The 21562-nt window shown below is 46.0% G+C and overlaps 1 protein-coding gene across 1 annotated transcript in view; it reads left to right on the top strand.

The window, feature by feature from the left end:
- Window positions 1-21562, top strand: part of MOB3B (MOB kinase activator 3B) — a 198177-nt gene that overhangs the window by 165914 nt on the left and 10701 nt on the right. Inside the window, exon 3 of the mRNA XM_047701169.1 lies at window positions 247-449. Coding sequence (XP_047557125.1) covers window positions 247-449 — 203 coding nt within the window. The remainder of the gene's footprint in view (window positions 1-246; window positions 450-21562) is intronic.

The following is a 21562-nucleotide window of genomic DNA, read 5'->3' as shown; positions in this document are numbered from 1 at the left end:
AAACAAACCAGGCCCTCTTCACTCATTGATTTGGTCTCTTCCGGGTCACTGCTGGTATTTAAATGTAACGGGGTCATTAGCCACTGTCTTAGGCAGTGTTGGTTGCCGCTGCCCACGTGGAGCCCAGCATCTGCGAGCTGGCCTGGAGGCTCCCACGAAGGACGGTTCTCCAGCCTCGTGCCCACACTCCCGGGCTTCCGGAACTTTCCCTTCACGGCTTTGTTCTCTCTCTTTTTACTTCTTTAGGTGTTCCCTTCCCCAAGAATTTCCTTCAGATCTGCAAGAAGATCCTGTGCCGCCTCTTCCGAGTCTTCGTCCACGTCTACATCCACCACTTCGACCGCGTCATCGTGATGGGTGCGGAGGCCCACGTCAACACCTGCTACAAACACTTCTACTACTTCGTCACAGAGATGAACCTCATCGACCGCAAGGAGCTGGAGCCGTTGGTGAGTGTCCCTGTGCAGGGCTGAGCCGTGGGTCCCAGCGCCCTGCCACAGGTGGAGTTCGGTGTAAGGGTCAGAAGATGCCAGGATGTCCCCTGCCCTCACCACGTAAGGGTCTTACGTTTCTCTATGAGTGGGGGCAGAAGGGAGTGGATCCTGAAGGTTTGGGCCAGAGGGAGTGGCTTTAATTCTCAAAACCAGCCACTGATTTACATAATCCCTTAAGTGAGCATCTTTGATGTCTTACCTCAACTGTTTAAACATAATGAGAGGGGCACCTGGGCAGCTCAGTCCTTAAGCCTCTGCCTTCTGCTCAGGTCATGATCCCAGAATCCTGGCTCAGTCCCCCATCAGCATCAGGCTCCCTGCTCACCGGGAGGCCTGCTTCTCTTTCTCCCACTCCCCCTACTTTGTGTTCCCCTTCTCGCTGTGTCTCTCTGTGTCAAATAAATAAAATCTTAAAAAAAAAAAAAGATAACGATAATGAGAAACATTCTTTGGATCGGTAAATATGTATTTAGCACCTGTTGTGTGTCCACTGCTAGGCATGCCAAGTCAAGACAAACTGTAGCTTTGACTCCAGAGATGGAGACAGAAGGAAGCCCCAGGTAAGAGTACAGTGCCTCCAGGATTTTGCTTTTCATACTGAATCTCCCCGGATGCAGTTTTCATGGTATATATTAAAATCCAGAACATTTAAGAAAACTTTACCCTAATTGTTCAGGTGAATGGGCTTCCTTATATTTGCTTCGTAAGGTATGTTTCCAGTTGGACCCAATCTGTGCTCTAGAAGCCCAGAAACCTTAAAAATCCCAGCACATTTTAACATTTAATGTTGGATGCCATCATCACAGCTGTTTCTCACCGGCTCTACTGAAACTTTCCAGTACAATACAGGGCTTTATACTAAAATCAGGCTTTTTTCTGGGAGTATTAAAAGTGACAGTTTTCTAAATAGAACTGACAGGGCAACCAACTTTCATCCAAGTCCATTTGAATATGAGCAAAGCAGAGGCCAGGCTCTGGTCTTTCGCTAGTCCTTCTGTCTTTCTCTCTGTGTACGTGTTTTTTAAATCTAGGTTTTATTGTTATTTGTGTATCATGAGGACCAAGGATCAGGGAAACAATTGCCATTGAAAAGATAGATTATTACACTCATACATCTGAAGAGAAGGGGGCACAACATGTCATGGGGAGTGTGGTGGGGGGCATGCAGGGAACCACCAGGGTTGGTCAGAGGCAGAGGGAGCAGGGAACATGTGGGCAAAGGCCGTTATTGTGGTTTCTCTGGGAAGGAACAATGTGAGTCAAACTAAGCGGGATTGGAATTAAATTGACTAATTTGAATCATTTCAGGAGGCGCTGGGGAATAGAGGCTGTCTTAATTGTGTGGTACCTGGACCTAGGGTGATTAGGGGAGGGCAGCGGCAGCCCTAAGGGTGAGATGCCTCACCCTTTGAGATGCCTCAAAGGAGGTGGTTGGGGCTGTAGGCCCAGATTGATTAGTTTGTATTGACTGGAGAGTAAACAGCTGGAGGGTGAGTTGTTTACTATAGGTAGGAATTGGCTAGCCCTGGGAGGGGCAGTCCCTCCGAGGTGGGCAAGGTCAGGATATTAAAGAATCAAAATAGAGGGGCACCTGGGTGGCTCAGTCAGTTAGGCACCCGCCTTTAGCTCAGGTCATGATCCCAGTAGAGCCTCACATCGGGCTCCTGCTCAGTGGAGACCCTGCTCTCTCTGCCTGTTGCTTTCCCTGCTTGTGCTCTCTCTCTGTCTCTCTGACAGATAAATAAATAAAAATTTTTTTTTAAAAAGATGGAAATTCTGTTAAAAGATCTAAGTGCTTCACTACAAATGCTTAAAAAAATTACAAACAAGGAAAAAGACATGTTTATTATGATACAGTACCTATATCTGGCAAAGAAATTTATATATCACCTTTAGAGTTTCTCAACTTGAAATCTATTATTGTGCTGTGAAAGTACATGGCAAAAAATATTTTTGTTTGCATCATTAGGAGTTCCAGAACAGAGCAAGACTTTCTGAGCCCAAATAAGATATATCACTGGCAAAGGAAGAGCTCATTTTCTCCATTTTCTTTCACAACAGCTATTCTAGAAAGTTACTGGGGGCAGGAACCAGATTGTCTCTGAATTTAGTAGGACAAACAGTGTGGATAGAAGCTGAAATGCTTCCCGGTTGAATTCTCCTACTTTGTCCTGTTTAAAGGCCGGCCTGGGTAAACAGTCACTATAAGGCGAAAAGGTTGTACAAACAGCTCAAGGGAGTTAAAATACTGGAAAGAGTTGATAAAGCTAATTTTAGAAAATGTCAAGTACAAAGGAAAGAGTGACTAGGGGCCATGGAAATGAAGAGGGTGGAGAAACCGTGAGGGGAATTACGGTCCATGTGAAGGAGTCTCTCTCTCTTTCGGTTTCACGGAGTGAAAGGAGCAGAAACATTAGATGATAGAGAGAAAAGTCAATTTCTTCTCTACATCCAGAAGCATAAAGGCTATTGTAAGACAAAGCTGAGCACGAGCCAGTAGAGAAGGCCATTCTTTGCCATCAAAAAACTCTCAGTTATCTTCTATAACTGAAGAAGAGCCTCATGGATTCTAACACCTGGCAGTGCCAGGAGCTGGCTGGAAGTCTAGAGTCACAGAAAGGCCCCGAAGAGCCCGCTGTTCCAGATGAAAGCCTCTTTGGGGGCATGGGGTAAAACTGACTGGATTAACCAAGAATTATTAACCGTGGAAGTGAGCAGGAAGGGTATCGGTGGTTCCCCCTAGCACCTTTTATTTCTTTCAGTCTGGCTTGAAACAGTATCCTTCCTGCCTTTCTGTTTTCCTAATTGTAATTGCAGGGTGATTAATTTTAATGCTTTTACATAGTAACTAGTGTTTTCCATGCTGAATTGCCTGAAATTCTGTGTTCATTTTACACAAACTATGAAGTAACAGAAGAAGAGATTGAAGATGTTTCTGAGGACAATAATTATATAATGTCAGGCTCTGGATACTTAGCATAGTCTAGTGTCCACTAAGAATACTGGATTTGTGGATTGTTCTTACTGCAAAGAACGCTTTCAGTCATTGATAATGCTAGAATACCTAACTTTTTTAAAAAATTAATTTATTTTAGAGAGACAGCACAAATGTAGTAGGGAGGAGCAGAGGGAGAGGGAGAAAGAAACTCAAGCAGACTCCACGCTGAGCGCAGAGCCCAACATGGGGCTCCATGCATGACCCTGAGATCATGACCTGAGCCAAAACCAAGAGTCAGGCACTTAATCGACTGAACCACCCAGGCCCCCATAATACCTAACTTCTAAGTTGACTATAGCAATGAACATATTAAAGTCAGCCGTCGTATGTCAAATCAACATATTTTTGTTTGATTTGCATATATCAAGTACCCTATGTATTCAATACAAGTTGTTCAGATGTTTCAAGGCATAAGAAAGATGCTTTCAGGAATTTACAGATGCAGAGGTGCCTGGGTGGCTCAGTCAGTTAAGCCTCTGCCTTCGGCTCAGGTCATGATCCCAGGGTCCTGGGAACAAGCCCTATGTCAGGCTCCCTGCTCAGTGGGGAGCCTGCTTCTCCTTCTCCTCCCCTCTCTTGCTATCTCTGTCGCTATCTCTGTCTCTCTCAAACAAAAAAAAATTTTTAAAAAGGAATTTACATGCAGTCTAAAATATGTACAACAACGACACGCTCATCTTCTGCTCTGGAAGGATGATGAAGAGGTCAGGCATTTGGCTTCACATTCTCCCATACATTCTTTAGAAGCGAATGCGGCAAGGGACCAGAAGGGCGGCATCTGTACAGCCAGTTTCCTTTGGAACGTCAGCATTCCCAGAGTTCCCACACCTCCAGTGGGACATTCCTGACCGCATGCCTTGGGACTGCACAGTGTGGGACTCAGAAACGCCACCTCCTGCTTCTCTCTGTCAGGCTCCCGCCACACACGGCCACCTTCCCCAGTTCCCAGCGCCTTGCCTGTAGCTTTGTCTGCTGTTGACTGAGTGTCCAGCACCCTGGTTGTGTGAAGACTCCCTCCAGCACACCAACAGGGTAGGAGATCCAGGCTCGGTGCTTAAAAATAAGACCCAGACTCTCTGGGTTCAAACTCTTGGATTACTAACTTGCCATCTTGAGCAAGGTAGTTGGTTTTGCAAAGCCTCATTTTCCTCATTCATAGAATGGGTATAATACTTGAATTGTTATAAAAATTAAATGGATCTGTCACATGATGAGTGCTTAAGAAATGTTGGCTGTTAAATGAGATAATGAGTATTAAGTAGCTGGCATACAGTAAGCAAGGGTACCCCAGTTCTCCCTTCCCAGCTCCCGTGGCCTTTTGCCATCTTAGGTAGCCTTGAAACAGGTATAGGTGATTGTATTGGTGTCTCTGATGGGATGGTCAGCTCTCAGAGGGCTGGGAGTTTACAGGCTATAGGCCCATGTTGCCAAGTACCTGCTAAATGCTTACGTGTTTTGAATTAGGAAGAGTACTTTGGGGAGGATGTACCTCCATTTGGAGCAATTTCATACTGGTCATTCCTCCCTTGGAGCCACCTTCATCTCAGACCATGCCAGCAGACTTCCACTTATCACTGTTGGAAATAAAGCTTCATCCTGTTGGATTAGCAGTAGAGATTAAGATGCAAAATTAGGCACAGTGCAGCGAAGGGATGCATCATCCGTCTTAGGCCTGACAGAGAAAAGTGGGACCTCAGCTTCCAGGCTGTTCTCTGTTTTAGATTCCAACTAGATCACCTGGGGGGGGGGGGTGTTGAATGCTCTCATACTGCTGCGTCCAGGTGACTAACCCTCCCTGATTTGGCACTGAAAGTCGCATGTCCTGGGAAAATTCTCGGTCCCTGGCAAACTGGGACAGTTGGTCACCCTCTCAGGTCTCAGAGTGGGAATACAATTTGGAATTCAGAAGCTGGGAAGAGGTCACTCTGGCCAACCCAGTGAGGAAGGCCAGTGCGTCTGTCCCCACAAAGGGCTCGACTCATGGGTCCCACTGGGACCTGCTGGTCAGCAGCAGCCTGGGAACCCATTTCATCTGGTCTCCAGCAGTTGGGGGGAGACTGGCGCACAGACACAGACGCGCAGACACAGACGTGACAGATGAGCCATTTCTCATGTAAATGCAACAGCTGAAGATGAGTTGAACTCAAGCAAATTCACAGTTGGGGAAAACGAGCCCAAATGATGCTAGTAATTAGAAAATGGGCCAGGCCCTGATTGAATAAGCAGGCTGCTGTGGGCCCCTGGCAGCCTGGGAGTCAGCTGACAGAATTGAGCTAATCAGAATTATCATTAGCAAGCACAAATAACCAGCAGTGTTTTGTTGGCCTTTCACTAAGCACAAAAGCAGACTCAGAGCGGGCTGTTAGCAGTGCAGTTGCTGGTGAATAAAGAACTGATGAGGGAGGAGAAGAGAGGCTGGGGAGGTGGGGAGGAAAGACAGGAGGGAGCTTGCTCGCCCTCACGCACCTGCTGACCCCTGGGTGACCTTGGTCCAGGGCTTTCTCCTTCTATCTCCAGGACATCATTTCCTTATTTCTTACAATGAAGGTGATTGTTTAGGACCTGCCTTGCAGAAGTGCCTCTGGGAAACTCAATGTTATCACAGTGCTGCCCTTTTACCTTATAAGCAGGTCACTTGAGCTGTAGAAGCTCTTCAATCAAATCAACGTTTCTTAATAGGGATCCGCACACTAGCTGCATCAGAATCTTCTGGAGGTGATATTTTAAAATGTGCATCCCTGGGCCTCATCACAGACACGCCAAATCAGAATTACTGAGGTTACTGCCTACTACCAAGCGCTCTCCATCTTCATCCAGAATTTAATGTGCCTGTGAGTCCCCGGGCATGTTGCCAAACTGTAGGTTCCAACTCAGTACACCTGGAATGGGATTGCGCGTGCAGGTTTGCTCCCAGGTGATGTCAGTGCCCCTGGTTCCCAGACCACACTCCGAGGGGCAAGATGCTACATGACAATTACTCTCAGATGTGAGAATTACTATTTTTAGCACTTCATCTCTTCTCCTCCTCTAGGATTAGAGGCTGGCTCTTTGAGGTGGGAACGTAAAGCAAAGAAGAAAGATCTTGAGGATCAGTAGTGGTGAAGCATATTTCTCCAGATGGCAGTCCTGGAATGATGAAGTCCTGGGTATAAAAGGCACAGCATAGGGAATGTAGTCAGTGATTTTATAATAGCGCTGTATGGCGTAGATGGCCAGTGAGCATAGCGTAACATATACACTTGACAATCACTATGTTGTACACCTGAGACTAATGTGAGATTGTGGGTCAACTATACTAAAAAAAAAAAAAAAAAGTTTGTCCTGAGTAATGCTTGGTGAAAACAGACTTCTTTCCCTTGGTCAACTAAGTTTACAAAATGCTATATCATCATCCCTGAAGACCCACAGTGTGTAATCGCAGATTAAAGGCTTTGAAAAGTCAAGGAAGTGAGGAAACTGGTTCAGTTTTGTGGTGCACACCCAGTTTAACCACGTTTTGTCCCCTGAAATCTTTTTTCTTTGGTTGTCACTCATTGACCATCTTGTCAAGATCATGATCCGTGGAGCAAACTTTGGGCAACACTCCATCCTTGTGATATGTCTCTAGATTTTGAGTTTCCCCTTCCTGTCTCCTACTGGGCCCCCGCCACACACACCATGGCTGATTGTGGGGTGGAAGAGAGAAGATGGAAAGGGGGAGATGAGGAGATGAAACTCCTCACAGGGGAGGGCTTCATGGAAAGAAAAGAAACCCTGTTAGTTACCACTCCTCGGTGGTACTCCATCATTGTATGACACCCGTCACTTAGTTCTTAGCATGTTTAAGCATACTGCCTTTACCTTTACTTCAGGCAAGTGTGGTTGGCAGTTTCTTTGCATCTAAACCACATTCCTCTCCATCGCTCTGTGCCATTACTGCCGTTCTGTCACACTAGAGCTCCCACTCCTCCTTGGCTAATGATTCAGGTTCATGCACCTAATGATTTTAGACTTTAGCTCCAAAACCACCCCTCTAACAATGGGTACCTTAGGGCCAGGATACTTTGGAGACCAAAGAGTTGGAAAGCCTTATTCCATAAAGTTCTTAGCACAACCCATCTAGGCCCAAGCATATGCTGACCTTCTATTCCCCTAAGAGGTTGTTGGGTCATGCCTATACTCCCCTTAGAGTGGCTCGGGTGAGTGTAGCCAAGGTTGGCCTGTAAAGGCAGTATCAGATCAGGGCTGTGAAAAGCAGCAGAGCCTCTCCCCGGAGTCAGAGCCACTCCCCAAAAGAGCCACTGGGGGCTTTTGAAAGGCCTTTTTCTTGGAAATATCCTCTGTGCAAAGTCTTCTGGGATGCCTCTTGTCAGGCAGTTTCCTTGCCTTGCAGTCCAATGGCTTGGACATGGGCACAGGCATTGAAGAAGGGAAGGGCTTCAGCCTGTGCGTCTGGCAGTTCGGCCTTTGCTACAGGGATGCTCCCACTGTTATGTCACCGTAGTGGTCGGCCAGCACTAGGCAAGGCATGTAATGTCTGTGGGCCTCAGTTTTCCCATATGTCAAAGAGCCCATATCAGCCGTACCCCCAGCTTGAGTGCTGAGATTATGATTTCTGATGTGGGATGTCCCCAGTCTTGTCACCTTTGGCCCAAGGTGGCCTCTTCTTGCTTAATGAGGCCTCCATGAGTGAAAGCCCACCATGCCAGCAAACGGGGTACAACTGGCAAGACCCCAGCTAGAGTTTGCTTTCCTGGGACTTTGTCAGTTTAGACGACATGTGGTGTGTGTGTGTGTGTGTGTGTGTCCAGTGTAGCATCAGCTAGGACTGGTTGTTCAGGGCAACCCAGATGCCCACAGCTGAGTGGGAATACTGGCCAGAAGCCATTTTAAGAACCTTGGCAGACATGCTCTAAAGTGTCCATTTGAAAACTAGCAAAGAAATGTGCGGTTATTTTCCATGAACCACCTTGTGCTGAGTTACTGGGAATGCGGCAACATCAGCCACATGTCTTTGTCAGCTCTGTTTTTCATCCTTACCCCATGTCCAGAGAGCTTTTGCTTCCGGTTGGTGGGATGAGGACTGGTTTTCTTTTGTTTTTGTTTTGGGTTTCGGTTTTGGTTGGGTCCGGGATCAGACGTGGTCTGGTTTATTTCAGGGCCTAAAATGTGGGAGATGATGTGCATGTGAAAATTGTCAGCACATAATATTGACTAATAAAAACAAGATTCAGAAATGTATTAGAAAATCATTCTAACCATATGTCTGTCTGTTAGTATGTCCTTGAGAAAGGAAGTATGGCAGAAAGTTGTCAAGAGCCATTCTGTCTTGGTGGAATTATGGATAATGCTTCTTTTTTTTTGCATATATGTACTTCTTTGGGTTTTTCAGCTTTTCTGTCACAAACATGTATCACTTTTATAATAATCAGGAAAATCAAATCTTACTCTTTCAAAGGCCTAACAAAGGCCAAAGCTGCTCCCAGTGGCCTATGTGCCCAGGACCAATGGCTCTGAGCGTGGTGTCTGCTCTCTCTGGCTGTGCCCTCTGCTCCCCTCTTCTCAGAGCGGCTGTGACAGAAATGCTTGAAGGAGCAAGCTGGTGGTACAGCCTGTGGTGTTGCGGATCGCTCTGTGTCTGTAGTTGAAGGTGGAGTACATTAACCGTGGACTAAACGATTAGGCTGTCCTTGGATATGGAGTGGTCCCTCCTGAAGTAAGGAGTTAAGCACCTTTGTAGACATTGACATGCTATTATCTTTACTATATACATGCATTTTTTATTTTGAAGGTTCTGTTCAAAGGGGGCAGATCTCAGAGATTCCAAAGCACGTGACGAAGTCTGTGGATTCTGTGCATGTAACATATCTAGCCCTGTGGGGACAGGCACCTCACTGCAAAGCGTTCCATGACCTTGATGAAAGGTTTTGGTTGGAGTTTTTTCCTGGCTGGATTCCTCTACTGAATTAGATCTGAAAAGATTTTTGAGTTTTAACTTCCAAGTTTTAAAAGAGAACCAAAGGGATTCATTGAAAAGGGATTATTCTTGACCATGGAATGGTGTATACACACTTTATTAAACTAAAGCACTACAAATAATTTTCAGCTGAAGTTATCATGGGGATCTAGAGTTAATTCCAATCCCTTCTTGCTAAAGTATTGACAAAGCCCCAGAGGTAACTAAGGAAGTACCTAAGTAACAAACACAGTCTTGATCTCAGATTCTGGTATTATCTTTTTTCTTTTTTTTCCCCTCGGGACCATTCTCTCTTCTTTCTTCAGGAATCCATGCCCCGCTGTTTTATAGCACCCTAAATCTCTTTTGTATGATTGATAATTGATTCCTTTGTATGAAGGTTGATACTCTAATCGCAATGCACTCCCAGTTGTGGTTTAACTTTTAAAGTGCACAGTCTTCAAACACTATTAGTATATTTCCAGGGGCTCCTGGTGGGCTCAGTAGAGCATGTGACTCTTGATCTTGGGGAGCTTAAACCCCATGTTCTACATAGAGATTACAAAATACACATATATGTATATTTGTGTATGTTTCATAACTCATGGTTTCTGTTCCAGTTTGCCATTACATACTTCTGGGTGATGCTTACATGTCAGATGATTGTCCACTTCTGCAGGTGTGCCCTGCATTGCAGCCTAAGAATGACTGCCTAGGCTTACAAGTCACACTCTGCCTTCTCTCTTCTCCTAGGCTCAGTGGGAATGGTTTCCGACTGCCTCTGATTTTTAGCAGAAGAGAGTCATTTCTAGGCCATTCGGTACACATTTGTTACATGCTAAATGTGGGCTGAAAATCAGGGTCCCTGCTTTCAAGGAATTCATTGGAAGTTTCCCACCTACCCTGTCATTACTGCAGCATCTCCTAAAGGCTTTTCCTTAGAATCTGCTAGTTCTAGGGGATGTCAGAGGGTGTTAGGTGAAAGGGGAGTTATATGCTCAAATAATTAGGGGAAATAGTGAGTCAATAAAGCTCTTCTGATGTCTTTAATACCCTAACGTGCATCCTAACCTCCAAGTAGTTCATGCAATGTGCAGATTTATTTGATCGGGGAATCCTTTCTCTGCAGAGCATTTTGTGTATCTAAAGCTTTGAAATACCCTTTGGGAAATACAAACCATGCAGACTTATATAATCTGTCTTCTCTCTTATGAGCTCAGTTCTCTTCTGGCTGCCTCGCATCTGTCAATAAACATTTTAAAAACCTGTATCACAGACACCGCACTGAGAACTGGAGTGACGGTCACCTAAGATACACTTCCATCCTTCAGGAAAGTCGTGATTTTCAGGAATCATACCCTTCGATCCATTACTTAAAGCTGCGACACCCAGTATAGTAGCCACTAACTACTTGTGGTTGCTTCAAGTTAGACTAATTAAAATTAAATTAAAAGAAAAACTGGTCTCTTAATCTTCCTAGGCATAGTTGAAGAGCTCAAAAGCCACATGTGTCTACTGGCTAGGCCACTCCTCTTCTGGTTTACAGATGAAAAGCAGATAAGACTCAAAATTATACGTTCATTGTTTCTCCCTAGGTCCGATGTCAGAATCTCCACATTAGAGAGTAGCTCAGTACCTCAGGAGTGCTGTTGGTCTCTGGGGCACCAAGTCATAATTACACTCTACTGTGTCTGCTGAACTGGAAACTGCTGCAGAATGTTAGTCACACAGTAGGATTCCATTCATCTCTGTGAGCATTTAAAGGAAAATAGGAATAATCAGTATGGCTTGATGCCCATAGATAAGACTGCCAAATTTTGGCTGCTATGTGTGGTCTAGACTCGTTCAAATTTCCCGGACTGGTGAGACTAGATTTTTTTTTTTTTTTTTTAAGATTTTATTTACTTATTTGACAGAGAGAGAAAGCACAAGTAGGCAGAAGGGCAGGCAGAGGGAGAGGGGGAAGCAGGCTCCCTGCCAAGCAGAGAGCCCGATGCAGGGCTCAATCCCAGGACCCTGAGATCATGACCCGAGCCAAAGGCAGAGGCTTAACCTACTGAGCCACCCAAGTGCCCCAAGACTAGGTTCTTTGGCTCCAAAAGACAGCAAATGAGTATTGGGATTTGGATGCAGGAAGGCTTTATTTATTGAAATCTAACAGTATATCTTCTCTCGCCATCCATCTGTTCCACCACTTAAAAGCATGGGCTGTCCCTATTATAGGGACTTGTGTGGTCTTAGGAAGAGCTCTTCCTGTGAAGTAATTTTATGCATAAAGTTCTGAGATATCGGCTACCTGCAAAGCCATTTAGGCTGTAGTGTAGTAGTAGAACATCGTATGAATCAGTATTAGTCCCACACTGTCAGCGCTAACAGATTCCTATTACATTGTGACTCTGAGTGTGCCTGGACCAAGAAATGAAAATAAAGGCATACAGGTAGGGCTGGATGAAGAAAGAGAAATGCAGACTACTCCAAAGAGAACTTCCTAGAGTTCCTTGAATGGGTCATGTCCTCTTAATGCCAGGCCGGAGATCCCTGTAGGGATCTCCATGTCCTCCCAAGTCCTACTCAGCCTACGTGTTGGCAGCTTCATTGTCCCTTCCTCAGAGACCTCCCTCACTCATCACCACAATGGGTCCCTGCTAACTGCTCCCTGAACCCAAAGAGAGCAACCAAGATGGAAGCCCTCATATTGTCAAGGTCCAGTATCAGAAGCAATAGCCACCCCTTTCACCATTTTCTGTTCCTTAGAAGTGAGTCACTCAGTCCTGCCCATACTTAGGAGAGGGAATTAATCTCTATTTCCCAAAGAGAGAAATACCAAAGACTTTCCTAGTATATTTTTAAATCACTACAGAGACCAAATTTTTTAATGGATGATGTTTGCCTTTGGCCTGTCCATTTCCCTTTCGTCTTTCATTTCCCACACCCTGTAGCTCAGGTCTGCTGCCTGCCCCAGAGCGCTCATTCCTCCAGAAATCACATGCCTCCGTGAAAACTCCCATAACCACTCTCAGAGTGGTAGGCCCCGCCTCCTGCTCCTAGCCAGGCTCCTTGAGGAAGACGGCTGAGCCAGTTGTCTCTGCGATCTGTTCTCCGAGATCTGCAACTCCAGAAACTTGCCCTTTATCCTGCAGTACTGACTCGCAGCCCTGTGTGCTTACCTTTGAAACAGAGAAGAAATAACATGTGATATAATTCATGGTGGTGAGAAACCTTAAAAACATTGTGCTCAGCAAAAGAAACCAGACATAAAAAGTACATACTGTTTGATCCCATTTATATCAAATTCTAGAGCAGTCTAAACTAATGGACAGTGTCAGAAAGCAGATGGGGTGGTTGCTGGGGTAGGGGGGGTTGGTTGATTGATTGATTGAGGGTCAGGACAGAATCTCCGAGGCAATGGAAATGTTCCGTATCTTAACGTGGTGGTTACCTGGGAGCGTGTCCCTGTTGAAGTTCATCGAATTCTACATTTAATTAGAAGCATTTTATAGGACCAAATATACCTCAATAAACTTTATTTTTAAAGGATGCTTGGTAAAGGATTCAGTATATTTTTAAAACAACCTTAGTATTTGCAAGAACAATGATTTGGTAGTGATAGGTCTTTGCTGAAAACTTGTCTCCCAGCTGCCTGGGTGGTTAACAAGACAAACTGAAAGGGAAAGTAGGGACTTATCCCTGAGGGCCAATTAGAGTATCTGCATCTTCATTGGTTATAATAACAGGAATAATTCATGTCACAGAGACGGGTAGCTCTCCCTTCCCTCTGGCAATCAGTTATGAATGGTTGTAAAACATTCTGCCACATATCACCTGGGGAGACTTCAGAGAGCATCTCAGCCCTCAGTCCCCCATCCCAGGCCTATTAAATCAGGATCTCCAAGGGTAGGGCCCATGCAAAGTCCAGCTCTCTAGGCGGCTCTCATGAGACACCATTGGTGAGCCCCAGTGAGGTACGGTGCTTCCTGACTCTTCCCACACAAGAACATCTGGGGAGCTTAGGGAGGGTGAATGCATGGGTTCTACCACTGGAATTTTTGGTTCAGTAGTTCTGGGATGGGACTTGGGAATCTGCATTTTTAATAAGCTCCCAGGTAACGTTGATATAAGCAGTCCAGGCATCACACTTTGGAACTAATACCATCCATTCCCCAATTTCTGGGCAGAACTGGAGTCCAGCAGGATTCCCAGACTGAAGAGTGGCCCCTCTCATCTTGATCTTGTAGATGGAATCTAGCCCTAATACTTTGGTTTGCTTACGGTCAGGCTCAGCTCCCTCCACTCCGTGCCTTCCCCCAGAGTCAGCCCTACATCCCGTTCCCTGTCTAAACCATAATGGTATTACTTTGCTGGCAGCAGCCACCACCACACCCTAGAGGCCCATCCCCTCCGGACCTCACCACTTCAGCACGGCCCTTCTCATGTATCAGAGCTCCCATCACACAAACCTCAGTGTTGTCAGGACCCTGTGTTCCAGGCGCATGGCTGGGCTCCAGGGATACTGCGACTAGTCCATCTAGGTCTTAGAGTGAGCCAAGTCTTCGTTTTCCCACTGGTAGAAAGAGGGAGCGTAGCCCAAATCGGGGTCCTGTAAGCATGCAGGGGTGAAGCCCGGGGCTGGCGGCTGGGCCCTCACCTCCTCTTCAACCAGATCTGCTGTAGTTTTTCATTAGTGGCCTTTGTATCAGATTACATTAGAAGATACAGTTTCTGCTACTAAAAGAAGTTGTAAATCCACTGGATTAAGGAAAGTTTTGATTTCCTTCCAGTTCTGGCATATTGTAGATCCAGAGTGACAGATTGTCCTCTGCCTTTTTTTTTTTTTTTACTTCATTTATTTATAATAGTAAATTATTTTAGAAAAGATTTATAGTAGAGATTTATGTCTGTGTCTTATTAAAGTATTTCAGCCTAGGAAGAACTTTAAATGGCCTGTAATAACTATACACTTTTAAAATTTGATATGTTGAGCTTCTGAGAATATAGTAATCGGAGGAGAGGGAAATTTTTTTAAATAAAGCTGTGGACCAGGTGCTGTGGGAAATAGGTTTATGTATTCCCTCATTTACTCTGCACACAGTTCTATGAGATAAATACTGTTTTTATCCCCAATTTAGAGAAGAGGAAAATCAGACAAGGCAGTGAAGTAATTTGTCCCATATCACACAGCCCTGTGGAATCAGGATTCAAACACAGGAAGTCTGACCCCAAAACCCAGACCCACCTCTGCTCAGGCAGATTTTTGCTCAGGTGCACACTAATTCAAATGATTTCTGATGATCGGTAGCAGTTAGGAAGTTTCCTGAAGTTCTGTCCCTTTGGTAGAACAGCATCCGGCTACGAGGCCACAGTCAAGTCACATCTGCTCTCTGAGCACATGTGGCACACTGTGTTCAGTGACTCAAACAACATGATAGCGTGTAAGGAGCTCGTGTGTGAGGAGCTGGTGCTAAGTGCTAGGACGACTAAAACGGCATGACACCTGCCTCAAGAAGTGTCACGTCTGTAGATAGGTGACCCAAACACAGAGCCTGCAGAGGCCAGGCAGGTGGCAGGTGTGAATTAGCAAGCAGGTAACAAGAAATAGGAAGCTCTGGGAGCCACCTCCCTGAGACTCCAGCTCGTGGTTTCACTGGGGGAGCTGGGACCCAGAGTCTCCAAATCAAAAAAAATTGGCACTCCATCATTTTAGGTGAATGCTTCAGAATTTTAAATGATGGCAACTGATGAGAGTAGTTCTTGCACTTTATTTCATTTCATTTTTTAAACCTTCAGGCCCAAGCCATTCCTTCTAGGGGTGCAGTTTGCCTAAGAGCCATCATTTTGCACTCCTGCCTTGTATAGAGCCCGTGGTAGGTAAGACAGGGTCTGGCCCATTACAATCTGGCAATACTTTCACAGTGCCTGCACCTTAGGTGTTAATTTTAGAGTTCTCCCTGATCTTGAAAGCCCAGAACTTCTAAGCATATGAAATGAAGCATTGGGGTGTGTTTTGTGCGTGTGTGTGTGCGTGCATGTGTGCGTTGGGGGAGTGTACCCACTTCAGATGAAGCAGATGAGACAGTGGTCGTTGGGTTGAGTTGGCATCCACTTCAAACCAAGGCTGCCCCGTTCCCCCTCGCCATCACTGGTCTGCAGCGACTGTAGTGCTCCGGGTGCCAAGGGACACAGAGCACATCTGTTCCTTTGTCTCTGGCTTCACCCAACACAGCCAGTGTCATCGCCAGTTGGATTGTGGACCCCGTCACTGCCAGGCCCGGGCTGGAAAGCAGCTGTTGTAATCATATACGTTCACTCTAAACAGTGGAGCCTTCAGAACGCCCATCGCACACCAGCCCTGGTCTGGGGAACTGGCAGAAGGTACCGAGCGCTCACAGCGCACCCTCGAGGGATTTTATCTTACTAATCTTTGAAAAACACTGGCAAATGGACAGGAGTTAAATAAGGTATTTGACCACATCCCACATAGGTTGGTTTTAGTTTTATGGCCTCAGGATTGAAGAGGCAGACTTTCCATGAAAGTTGGCACTCCCATGCCTACCTAAATTCAATTTTTAATATAAGGTTTCTGATGTGGTTTTCACTTTATTTGGAACTCAGCCTTTCTTTGACGGTGACAGCACCCTTTATGCATATACTACAGAGGAATCTTAATAGGTACTCACGGGTGTAGTTTTCTCCTCTGGTGTCACTGCTGTACGATGTTAGAGTCGTAAAAGGGTCTCAGACAGTTAACTCTTTTAGTTTCTGTTACTGGTTCAAGGTTGCTTGGCATTTTGTGTGAATAGATTATTCCAGATGGAAGAATTCTTCTAAACATTTTTTGTTTCCAATATTGACAGCAACAACAGAGGGGATTTAATGAGTTGGACAGGAGTATGTTCTTGAAAGCACACACACGTGCACAAGCACACACACACACACAAACTACACACTAATCTTCATTTTTTTTCCCCAATAGAACTTAAAATCTTTCAAAATCCCTTCTCTATGGATTTTTTTTCCATTTTGCTAATGGAATTATATATAAACATCTTCCTTGAAGCTTTTGAAATGCTTTTTTCCAAAATTGATAGCTATGGGATTTTTGTTGTTTGGATTTGTTTCATTTTAAATTGTGGTACAATACCCATAACATCAAATTTGCCATCTTAACTATTTTAAGTGTCCAGTTTAGTGGCACTAAGTAAACTCTTGTTGTTGTACAACCCACACCACTATCCGTTTCCAGAACTGTTTTCATCTTGGCAGACATGGTTTTTCTTCCCTCCCCTCCCCTCCCTTTCCCTTCCTGTCTCGTCTCTTTTCTTTTCTTTCCTTTTCTTTTCTTTTCTTTTCTCTTCTCTTCTCTTCTCGTCTCGTCTCGTCTCGTCTCGTCTCGTCTCGTCTCGTCTCTTCTCTTCTCTTCTCTTCTCTTCTTTTCTTTTCTTCTCACATGTGAGCCAGGTCTTTAGGGTGTGCAGCTGAGGCCAGGAAAGGGAACAAAAAATATGCCAAGGAAAAGGGTATCTGCTCTTACTTCTCTTTAAATGAGGCAGAACTGCTTCCCACCTTCAATACGTTAGACAATTTCCCTCTTCTCTTGAGAGCGAAACACAGGGTACCGACAGTAGCACATAATCACCTCTCTTGCTAAAAAGTCTAAAATTGCAGCTTCGTCCTGAAGTATCAGCAGAGCAAGGGAGGAAGGAGCCCTCACATGTAACCATCACCTTAGCTCTCTGAAGCACATTCCCTTTATGTAAAAGCCGTGTTGTATTCATGGTTCATTAACTGGGAGTCAGAGACTACGGAAAGAAAGGGGTTTGTCTCCTCCCCTACTCTGAAACCCATGCTGGTTCAGAGCTCAGAGGCTGTAGGCATGTGCAGAGTTCGTTCCTGGTTTACGACATGTGTTTTCTTCCCGGTGTAGCATCACTGCTCGCCCACTACAGGAGAAACATTGGACTGTTTATGGCCAGGTCAACTTTATAAGCTTGGTAGCTTGGGGATCCATTTATAATCCCGTGGGCCTTAATGCTATAGAGTCACACTGGCCAGGGTGTCCTCGGGGTGCAGATCAGGGCGCAGCAAACTGTTTCTGGAAAGGTCCAGATGCCCAACATTTCAGCTTGTGGGCCTTAAACGGTTCCTCTTACTACTGCTCACCTCCGCCTTTGAAGCGGAAAGGCAGCCAGAGACAATGCAGACATGAATGGGCGTGACTGTGTCCCCGTACAACTTTATGGATAGACATTGAAATTCGAGCTTCCTAGGATGTTCCTGTGTCATGGAATGTTCTTCTTCTTTTGTTTTTTCCCCCAACTATTTAAAAATGTAAAAACTATCCTTAGTTTATGGGCCATACAAAACAGGTGTGGACTGGATCTGGCCTGTGCCCTGTGGTTTCCCATTTCCTGATGTAAAGGAAAAATGGGATTCTGAGGCCCACTGATGAGATCCAAATGACAGATCTCAGGGCAGATTCTCACTCTGCCAGGTGTTAACCATGGGCAAGCCACCAGCCTCTGCAAGCTGCAGTTTCTCTGGGGGGGAAGCATAGTGGCCACCCAGTAGAGATGAGTGTCAGTGACCAAGTAGGGCAGCGGTCGGGACGCCACAGTCAGCCCTTAAAGCTCTCAGGAGCTTGAGCATGTGTCTCAACTAGCAGGAGTCTGACTCCTAGCAAGCAATCTTATTTTGCTAAAATGAAGATTCATTTTGTTCCATGTCCATTTTTTTCACTGACCTAATATTTTGTTCCTTCCAAAGGAATGGGACTGCTAAGAAGCTAGACACTTCCTAAATTATAGGCTCTCTGAGGAAGAAAATCTCCCTGTGTTTTCATCAGACACACAATAGAGGTCTTATTAAGTGATGGCAAGCTCTGTCCTGTGGTGAAGTCAGCTCAGCTGAATGACTTCTATGAATTCTTTGTTTTTCTGGGGGAGGTAAATTCTTCCTCCAGGGACCCGTGCCCTGAAAGTTCAGGACACACCCAAAATGACAAATCGTGTTCCTTCCGGGTTTCTTGAATGTCATTAAGAGCTGGGCCCTTCAAACTTCTCTCAGAACAAGTAAGTCTATGCCTGTAGTAGCCTAATCTAGACTAGAAGGGCCTCACCAGCCAGTGCACCCCCCCCGCCCCCACGCCATGAAAAGGCCAAGTGGCAGAAGCAAACAGGAGAATTCCTTACCCTGTCTTCCGCCCACATCCAGTCTTCAAAGAGCGACAACCTGCTGGCTGGCCACTGGGCCATGTTGAAATCTGTCACAACCCTCTGAGGGAGTGGGTGCACTCGGCCTCCCTTTGCTCATCCCAAAACCAGGGGCACGAAGAGCATCTGCCAGAAATCAGTCCAGCTGTGCTGGCACATGCAAGGTGTAAGAGGGAAGGAGTCAGCCCCGTTACGGCAGTGTGGTCCTCAAGCCAGGCTGTGGGGGACGTGGGCTGGCAGAGATGGGAAGGAGGAGGGCAGGGCAGCTGCTAGCCTGAGAGGCCAGCACTGGGCCTCATTGGGTTACAGGGACCATCGCTTTGACCAGGAAACAGGTTGGACGCACACGCTGTCAGGGTCGGAGCTAATAGTGTGCCAGCAAGAAGGATGACATAGGGAACATGGTAGCTCCCTTCCCAGAATAAGTCAGGATGTCCAAATGCACAGTGTGGCAGAAGGGGCCCTGCAGGGCTTTGGCGAAGAGATCTGGAGAAATGCAGTGACGATGAAGCATTTTGATTCATGCGCTTGCTTTCCTGATGCCTGCTAAGGCAGCCTGTCTCCGCATATGGAGTGTGTCCATAACCCATCTCCTGTGGTTAAAGGAGAGTGTTTCAAAAATGTGTAGCTCTGCCTTTATGAGAATCCATATAAATCAAGAGACTGAGTATGTTTACATAAAGTGACTTATTTTTAATGCTTGCAGGACTTAGGAAAAGAAGAGCAGTTTGATTCTTGTATCATATGAATAAATATTCTCTGTGGGTGGCAGGTCTGTGTGTTTATCCATCCATACGTATGTGTACATGTACTTGGAGGCGTGTGCACACTTTTACACACACACACACACACAATTACCCCTCCGTTGGGGAACGCCCTCCGTATCGGTAATGTGAGCTGCTCTTTAGGAACAGAATTAATTAAATAAATATTATTGTTCTTTCCTGTTTAGGGAGGTTTGGCCTGCCATGTTTCTATTTTTATTTCTTTTGGCTTATTTACCACCCACATTCCTGAAAGAAAGCAGAAAGAACATTTTTAATTCCTGTGTGCTGGTTGGAGCCCATGTATACTTTGAACTGGGAGAATTCTTTTTAAAATTCTGTAGTCTGGCTGCCCCACCTGCCTTACAAGAATTCAGACTTTGGGATGCTAGCAGGGCCCAGACTGTGGGCCTCCCGTGAGTGGTTCCACCGGCCATGTCCCTGTTCCATGGTCAGCGCTGGCTCTGTACGCCCCCTGACTCAAGCAGACTCAGCTCAAAGTACTTACAGGCATAAAGGGAGATCTGTTCAGCTAAGGCCTTGCAATACAGTGTAACTGGTTAGGAAGACGGGTTTTCAGGTTTCCACCTTGGCTATCCTCATTACTAGCAATGTGACTTTGACCAAGACACTTAATCTCAGTTCCCTCATCTATAAAATGAGGATAATACCACTAAGACTGCTGTAAGGACTGAATGAAATAAAGAACATCCAGACAGCATCGAGCACAGCGTCTGGCCTAGAAAAGGTGCAGGACATGGTAGATACTACTGTTAGGAACACAATATATTTGACTCACTGAGGCTTTTAACACCATTGCCCCACCTTGTTCCCTCCATCTTTTGTGACCTGACATTCATTCATTCATTCATTCATTCATTCAAGTTAGTTATTATGTATGAAGCCTTGTTCCAAAAAGAATTTAAGGGGTCTGGTGTCAGTCTCCCACTGGAATTCTTTCTCCCAGTTCCCATTAAAGAGACATAACTATGTTAAGAAAAATAGTTTTAAGAAAATGTTTAGGCCCAGTACTTGAGGCTTGCGCACCGTACTTGCTCTTGACTCCCTGGTCATAAGCTGCTCTTCTGAACACGAGCTCCCTCCTACAGGACACTGGAGAGAAGCTGCATCCTCCTGCTGCAAAGGCCTTGAGGGTGAAACAAGTGCTTGGAGTAGGAGATCCTGGTCAGGGAGAGGCTGCCACAGAGATTCTCCAACATGGGCTCAAGGACTGTGGTTCTGAGACGTGGCAGCCTCCCTGTGCCCTGAGGGCTGCAGGAGCTATGCCCCTCCCCCGCTGTGGTTTCCACTGTCAACAGTCCAGCTTTCCCACCGGGAATGAGCAGCAGAGTAGCCGGGGTATTTTGCATTTGCTTGTTTGTTTTTCTTCTCTGTTGGTCCAGGGATTTCCCTTCCGCAAGCAGCTGGCTGTTTTTCCTGGGCTCCCCCTTGACACTGCCCTTCAGAGCAGAAACATACTACACCCCTGTCTGAGGGAGAGCCAGCTGCCAGACCACACTCTCAGCAACCAGCTTTAGAGCCATTGAGATCCTTTCTCTCCCTTCCCTGCGCCCTGGTCCCTTTCTCTGAATCACTCTGTCTCCCACTGAGGCAGTGTGTAAGCCTCACAGACCTGTGAGCAGAGCAGGAAAGACTCAACGGGAGTGTTCTGGGGAGGAGAAGGACATGGAGCTCTCCCCGCAGAAGAAACAAGTGTGCAAAGATACAGAAACAGCCAGAAGCAAGGTGTGTGCAGGGCAAGAGAGAAGGAGGAGGTAGATCTGAGATACATGCAGTCTCTTTAACTTGCTGGGACTTTATCTGGTGGTTGATGGAGAGGAGTGGACCCACGTTTTCTGCCCCTGTGTATTTTCCACAGCACCTTTCCAGCCATCACGGTTGATGATACCGGCAGGGAGTAGTGTGGACTGCACACTGGAATCAAAGGGCAGTGTGATATCGCAGGAATTCTGAGCCCTGCAAACGGATGGGTTCCGGGACAGCAGCCGAGGTTGATGCTTACAATCTGACGCCTTAGCACAATACCACTTCCTCTTCTGAATCCACAGCCCTCAGGGCCACACCTGCCCATTCCTGGAATTCTTCCTCAGGGCCTCAGGGTTTTGGGACTTACTCTCCTTGTTCCTCCAGGAACAAGTCCCAAA

The sequence above is a fragment of the Lutra lutra genome, chromosome 13 (assembly GCF_902655055.1).
Source record: "Lutra lutra chromosome 13, mLutLut1.2, whole genome shotgun sequence".
Taxonomy (NCBI): domain Eukaryota; kingdom Metazoa; phylum Chordata; class Mammalia; order Carnivora; family Mustelidae; genus Lutra; species Lutra lutra.
Note: the sequence above shows the minus strand (reverse complement) of the source record. Positions and strands in the feature narration are given on the sequence as shown.